The following is a 7,669-nucleotide window of genomic DNA, read 5'->3' on the forward strand; positions in this document are numbered from 1 at the left end:
CAGTTCTTTTATATTGTTGGTTGACAGTACTCTCTCCAAACAATCAATACAAAGATGAATTTTATTTTATTTTATTTTATTTTAAATGTATTTTATTGATTTTTTACAGAGAGAAAGGGAGAAGGATAGAGACCTAGAAACATCGATCAGCTGCCTCCTGTACACCTCCCACTGGGGATGTGCCCACAACCAAGGTACATGCCCTTGACCGGAATCGAACCTGGGACCCTTCAGTCTGCAGGCCAACGCTCTATCCACTGAGCCAAACCGGTTAGGGCCAAAGATGAATTTTAAAGCCAGCCTCAATGCTCTCTGTCCCCTGAAGCCAGCATCTGGAATGGCCCAACCTCTTGCCCTCTTCCAGTTCTGGAGGCCACCGATCCCTTCCTAGTTAGATGCACTTTGGCAGTGGTTCTCAACCTCCCTAATGCTGCGACCCTTTAATACAGTTCCTCATGTTGTGGTGACCCCCAACCATAAAATTATTTTTGTTGCTACTTCATAACTGTAATTTTGCTACTGTTATGAATCGTAATGTAAATATCTGATATGCAGGATGTATTTTCATTGTTACAAATTGAACAAAATTAAGGCATACTGAATCACAGGATTTGATTTGCAACCAGCCTGTCTTAACAGAGTGGTCCTTTGGAGATAGCAGGAGCTAGAGCAGAGGTTCTCAACCTGTGGGTTGCGACCCCTTTGGAGGTCGAAAGACCCTTTCACAGGGGTCGCCTAAGACCATCCTGCATATCAGATATTTACATTATGATTCATAACAGTAGCAACATTACAGTTATGAAGTAGCAACGAAAATAACTTTATGGTTGGGTCACAACATGAGGAACTGTATTTAAAGGGCCAAAAGGTGGAGAACCATTGAGCTACAGTTATGCTGTCCAATATAGTAACCACTGACTAGCCTCATGTGATTTAAATTAAAATTAAATAAAATTAAAATTCCTCATTTACACTAATCACATCTTAAGTGTCTAAGAGCTGCATGTAGCTGGTGCCTACCGCATTTGATGGCACAAGTACAGACATTTCTATGGCTGCTGAACAGTTCTTTTGGATATTGTTGGTTGACAGTACTCTCTCCAAACAATCAATACAAAGATGAATTTTATTTTATTTTATTTTATTTTAAATGTATTTTATTGATTTTGTACAGAGAGAAAGGGAGAAGGATAGAGACCTAGAAACATCGATCAGCTGCCTCCTGTACACCTCCCACTGGGGATGTGCCCGCAACCCAGGTACATGCCCTTGACCGGAATCAAACCTGGGACCTTTGAGTCCGCAGGCCGACGCTCCATCCACTGAAGGCCACTAGGCAGCTTCACAGCTCCAACATCTGAATCAGGCGGTAAGCATGCATCAGAATCACTGCTTCAGCCCAGGGTTTCTAATCCAACAGACTGGGGTGGGTCTAGAGTTTCGTCTTACAAGTTCCCAGGTGATGCCTATGCTGCTCGTCCAGGAACCACACACAGACCTCTGCACCAAGGCAGTGAAGACAGGCTGGATAACTGTCCCATGAAGGAGTCTGCCAAACGCTATTTCTGGCGTTAGAAGGAGTTAGACTGAAGATATAACTTGTTAACATGAGTTTCGCCCTATTTTCGTTGCTACTTCATAACTGTAATTTTGCTACTGTTAGGAATCGTAATGTAAATATCTGATATGCAGGATGTATTTTCATTGTTACAAATTGAAAATAATTAAAGCATAGTGATTAATGGCTTCATGGCACTCAGTATTACTAACTATGGATTTCACTCACTGTCTCAGGAAGCAAGTTGGAAAGAATTCCTTCATAATAATTTTATTTAAAAGCAAAATGAGTCCTAGCTGGTTTGGCTCAGTGGATAGAGCGTCAGCCTGTGGACTGAAGGGTCCTGGGATCGATTCCAGTCAAGGGCACATGCCCAGGTTGCCGGCTCTCTTCCCAGTACGGGGCGTGTAGAAGGCAGCTGATCAATGATTCTCTCTCATCATTGATGTTTCTATCTCTCCCTCTCCCTCTCTGAAATCAATAAAAATATATTTAAAAATAAATAAATAAAAATAAAAGCAAAATGATAAACAAAACAACTTTGAAAAATCATCCTGTGCTACCTCTACTTCTCAACAATGTCTAACCAAGGCAGGGGAAGGCCTACGTAACAGAGTAAAACATGTTTACTGATTCTTTTAAAAGACTATTTCAAACTAACTACAAAGCTAAAGTCAGGAAGACAGTGTAGTACTGGCAGAAGGATAAACGTACAAATAATTGGAACAGAATTGAAAGTCCAGAAATAAACCCTTACATTTATGGACAACTGATTTTTTAAAAATATATAAATTTTTATTGATTTCAGAGAGGAAGAGAGAGACAGAAACATCAATGATGAGACAGAATCACTGGGGATCGAGTCCACAACCTGGGCAAGTGCCCTGATGGGGAATCAAACCAGGATCTGGTTCACAGGCTGACACTTAATCAGTGAGCAACAATCCCTGGACAGATTTCATTCTTCTTTTTTGGCTGAGTAATATGGCATTGTGTATATGTGCCACATCTTCTTTATCCAATCATCTATTGATGGACACTTATGTTGCTTCCAAATCTTGGCTATTGTTGAAATGCTGCAATGAACACAGGGGTGCATATTATCTTTTTGAATTACCGTTTTGGATTTTTTTGGATATATATTCAGAAGTGGGATTGCTGGGTGATATGGTAGTTCTATTTTTAATTTTTTGAGGAACCTTCATACCATTTTCCATAGTGGCTGCACCAATTCAAAATAGTATACATGGAGTTACCATATAATCCAACAATTCCAGTCCTAGGTATATACCAAGAGAAGGAAAAAGATGATTCCACATAAAAATGTGTTCACAGCTGTTCATAGCAACATTATTCACAATAGCCAAAAAGTATAAATAACCCAATGCCCATCAACTGAAGAGTGGATAAGCAAAATGTGGTATATCCATAGAGTGAAATATTATTTGGCAATAAAAAGGAAAGAATTACTAATACTAGTACATGCTACAACACTGATGAATCTTGAAAATGTTAGGTTAAAAAAAAAGCCAGCCACAAAAGACCACATATTGTACAATTCTATTCAGGAATTTGCATGTCATCCTTGTGTGGGGGTCATGTTAATCTTCTTGGTACAAATCTATTTATATAAAATGTCTAGAACAGGTAAACCATAGAATAGGTAAACTTATAGGGATAGAAAGTAGATTACTGACTTCCTAGGGCCTGGAGCAGGTGGAGAGAGGTAAGTGGGAAGGAAATGCTAAGGAGTATTGTGTTTCTTTTTGGGGTGATGTAATACTCTAAAATTGATTGTGGTGATGGTTGCACAACTCTGCATCCCAGATAATGTAAATACTAAAAATTATATATTTAAGAGGGTGAATTGTATAGTAGGTAAATTATATTTCAATACAGCTGTTTTTGTTTTTTTAAGTAGAATTGTTGGAAAGGAACTCATGTATTTCTTAAGAGGAGTTGGTTTTGATCTTCAAAGCAAGAGTTTAATTTAATTTAATTTCCATGACTTAAATTAAAAAGATACCTAGTATTTTACAAGGGGAAGCACAAGAAAAAAAAGAGAGAGCAAATTAGATAGCAAAATCTCTTAACTGAGAAATACATAAAATGTGCTTAGTCTTGTAGAAATGGTTCTTTATAAAGAACTAAGGCATACATAGGTTCACAACACTCTGCATGAGCCAGAAGAAAAGGTAAAGAAAATCTGCCATTATTTGAGTTTTAACATTTACATATTAAAGGTCTATATTTTTTTAAAATATATTTTATTGATTTTTTACAGAGAGGAAGGGAGAGAGATAGAGAGTTAGAAACATCGATGAGAGAGAAACATCGATCAGCTGCCTCCTGCACATCTCCCACTGGGGATGTGCCCGCAACCCAGGTACATGCCCTTGACCGGAATAGAACCTGGGACCTTTCAGTCCGCAAGCCAACGCTCTATCCACTGAGCCAAACCGGTTTCGGCTTAAAGGTTTATATTAACACATGTTCTTGATATAGAACCAATTCTGGGAAATGGCCTGGGGACGAAAACCCTGTTTTAGTCATTAGACTTACCACTCGGCTGAAGTACTCATCTAAAACTTCCACAAAGTTATGGATGAATTCATAAATTGCCATCTCATTCTGAAATAAAAAAGGAAGGATGCACTCAGTTTTAGTGTGGCCCATGTGTGACTCAGACAGGGAGCTGCCCCAGCACACATGGCCTGGTATACAGATGTGAGCAAGGTAGCTTCCATGGACAACTGTTCAGAATAGTTTTATAACTCACTCGTTTAAAAGAAGTTTATTAAGAGGAGAAATGTAGAAAACCATAACCGCTAAGGTTTTTTTAATGTCCATAATGAATCTAGCTGGACTGAAACTGGACCGAGTCTAGTGCAGAATTCTGAGCTCTACTCCCTGACTTCACCACCAACTGGCTGAAGCAATTTTTCAGTTTCTTCATCCATCACTTTTCCACTTGTGAATATGCGGAAACTACCTCAAAGTTTTGTTCACAGAAAAAAACTGAGATTTCAAAGTATTTTAGATCACACCCCTTTCAGAGAGTCCATGGCCAAAGGTGCTGTTGATTGGGCCTGACATTTCTGAAAAGGTGAACTTAAATCTGAGGAGACATCATCACAACAGAATCATATTCACAGTTTGCTGTGGCCTCTGACATGCCAGCCTATGTTTAATGCCACAACAGCTTGGCCATGACACTGGTCTAAACTGCCCCACTGTGCACCACGGGACAAGGGCAGGACACCAGTATTGCTTTGGGTCGAGGAAGGCCCTCTGTGGCTTTGTGCTTCTCTACAAGCTGCTCATTTACTAGTAATCCAATAAAAATCCAAGGTATTTCTCTTCCACACAGCTTTCCCTAGCCCTGAGAGAAACCAAAATCCTGCAAAGAGCCAAGGTAATTCTTAGAGAGGCAAGTAGGGAAGAAAATGTCAATGAGAGGAGGAGTAAAAATCAGACTGTTAGGCCTGGCTTCCTGGCATCTTCCACAGGCTCTTCTGTTATCTTACCTCGGTGTCATTAACTCCAACCACGATGAAGAGAGCTGCGTACTGCCGATATATCAGCTTAAAATCCTTATATTCAACGAAAGAGCACTAGACAAAACACAATTACATATTAATTCCTAAGGTTGAAATGGATTTCCTCAAAATGGCTTGCATAATTTTTAGCTTCTGATTTGAGTACCTGTCAACACATTCTTAGAAATGCACATTAAAACGTTACACGCCTTTGCTGGTCTCTCCTCACAACACTGAGGGGATGACTTAGAAGCATCTCTAGTGGGAGGTGACGAAGTGGTCTTGGAACAAGGGCTCAGTGTTCCCACGGGTTCCCACCTGTTCTCCTTACCATTCCTTAGTGGGCTCTGTGTGGAACTCAGCAGGCAAAACTACTGAATACTCAGCATTTTACACTGTCTGCCATGTGAAATAACCCAACACAATAAAGATTTTCTTCTTTTCAACTCCCCTAGGTTTTTTTGGGAAATAAAGATTCAGTTTTGTACTATTTAACCGTCACTGAAGAACCAAATATATGTAGCAGACACCCAAGCCAAAAATAAATAAAGAAATAAAATCTCTATTTCTTTTTCCTATCTCCATAGAATCAATGTAGACTCTTTTATAAATCATTTAAAGATGGCTTTTGAGACCTAGCTGGTTTGGGTCAGTGGATAGAGCGTCGACCGTCGGACTGAAGGGTCCCTGGTTCGATTCTGGTCAGGAGTACGTGTCTGGGTTGCAGGCTCGATCCCCCAGTAGGAGATGTTCAGGAGGCAGCTGATCAATGGTTATCTCTCATCATTGATGTTTCTATCTCTCTCTCTCTCCCTTGCTCTCTGAAATCAATAAAAATATATTTTAAAAAATAAAGAAAATATAAAGATGGTTTTTGTGTGGCAAATGCTAGATAAATCTTTCATTGTAAACATTGCCTCATACGAATTCATGACTAGCTTACCATCACTGACTTGTGGATAAAACAACTCCCTGCCCATTTATTTCTCTCCTACCGTCACTGTACAAAGGATAATGGGATGGCACTGGGTGGACAGGAACTGGGGAGCCCACTGATAGCACAGTGCTGCCCTTCCCTTGGACTCTGGGTGTGCTTGCCCAAACGTGAGTGAGCATACGGCTTTTTGCACTGAAGATGTTGCTCTTGGCTGCCCGGATGCACCTGAGAATGAAGTTGCACATTTTCATCAGGGAATTTCTTCCATGGAAGCCACCTGACAAATTATAAAATGGAGGAGGTAAGGCTTTTATTTAAAATTAGGATAAAGGTAATAAGTGCAGGACCTCTGCAGCCTTTGGCTAACTGTAGAGCCAGCGTGGTTTGTACTCAGTTGGATCTTTCAAGGAAACACAACCTATTTGAATGAACTGAGGAACATTTTCAAAGCTTCTCAGAAGTTTTTGACATTAAAAAGAAGTATCAAGCGCCCAACTGGTGTGGCTCAGTGGTTCAGCGTCAACCTATGAATCAGGAGGTCACAGTTCAATTCCTGGGTCAGGTCACATGTCTGGGTTGCAGGCTCGATCCCCAATAGGGGGCATTCAGGAGGCAGATGATCAATGATTCTTTCTCATCACTGATGTTTCTTTCTCTCTTTCTCTTCCTCCCACTCTGAAATCAATAAAAAATATATGTATTTTTTAAAAGTAGCAAAGCACTTTGAGGATAAAATATAAACTAAGCTGAGATTGTGCCTGATTATGACAAAACACCAGTGGATTCTTATTAAAGTCTAAAATAATTTAGAGTGCTTCAAAAATATCTAAAAGTATATTTCAAAAGCACATATTTAACAAGAATAACCTTGCAGTGAAAGGGGTGTTTGAAATTATGGAGTTGAAATTATAGGAAGATTCAAGCATGAGTGCTTCTGGAGTGTGCCTACCTTTACTTAAATTATGTGGCTATTAACAAAGTCCTTTAATAGTTCCTGTTTCCTTTGACAACTAGGCAAAGCAGTGTGCACCATGGCAGGGCAAAGTAGTAATACAAAGAAAACTCTTGAGATGTTCCAAATGGAAAATCAATTTAAAAGACAAGGGAAACACAGCTCCAACGCATTAACTTCTGAAGCACTGATGTAGCTTAATATTTATGACTTAGCAGTGGTTCCCACAGCCAGCCTTTCTACCTAGGCAGTGAAATGGAGAACTGGCAAAATGAATGGGTGTTTTAAACAAGCTTTCTGATTTTGCCTCAGTTTGTTCAGTGATTTCCAATAGATTGAAAGTTTAGGACTTGGATTAAATAATTATTCCAATCAAAGTTCTTTGTAAAGGTAAATTCAGTTTTAAAAAATTCCCATGTTAAAATTAATGATTTTTTTAAAATTTCTTTATTGGTTAAGGTATTACAAATGTGTCCTCATTTCCCATTAACCCCCAACCACCCCGCCCGCCCCCCCACTCATGCTCTCATCCCCCTGTTGTCCGTGTCCATTGGTTTGGCTTATATGCATGCATACAAGTCCTTTGCTCACTTATTTTTTAAACTAGAGGCCCGGTGCACAAATTCATGCACCAGTGGGGTCCTTCCGCCTGGCCTGCAGGATCAGGCCACAACCAGCTCTCC

General features: G+C 39.8%; 1 protein-coding gene across 4 annotated transcripts in view; it reads right to left on the reverse strand.

The window, feature by feature from the left end:
• Positions 1 to 7,669, reverse strand: part of AP4S1 (adaptor related protein complex 4 sigma 1 subunit) — a 54,141-nt gene that overhangs the window by 12,761 nt on the left and 33,711 nt on the right. For all 4 annotated transcript variants that reach the window (XM_015565474.1, XM_015565472.1, XM_006766012.2 and 1 more), the window contains exons 3-4: positions 5,086 to 5,172; positions 4,121 to 4,189 (exon numbers count right to left, since the gene is read on the reverse strand). In XM_015565474.1, coding sequence (XP_015420960.1) covers positions 4,121 to 4,189; positions 5,086 to 5,172 — 156 coding nt within the window. The remainder of the gene's footprint in view (positions 1 to 4,120; positions 4,190 to 5,085; positions 5,173 to 7,669) is intronic.

This window comes from Myotis davidii, unplaced genomic scaffold (assembly GCF_000327345.1).
Source record: "Myotis davidii unplaced genomic scaffold, ASM32734v1 scaffold21, whole genome shotgun sequence".
In the NCBI taxonomy this organism is placed as follows: Eukaryota; Metazoa; Chordata; class Mammalia; order Chiroptera; family Vespertilionidae; genus Myotis; species Myotis davidii.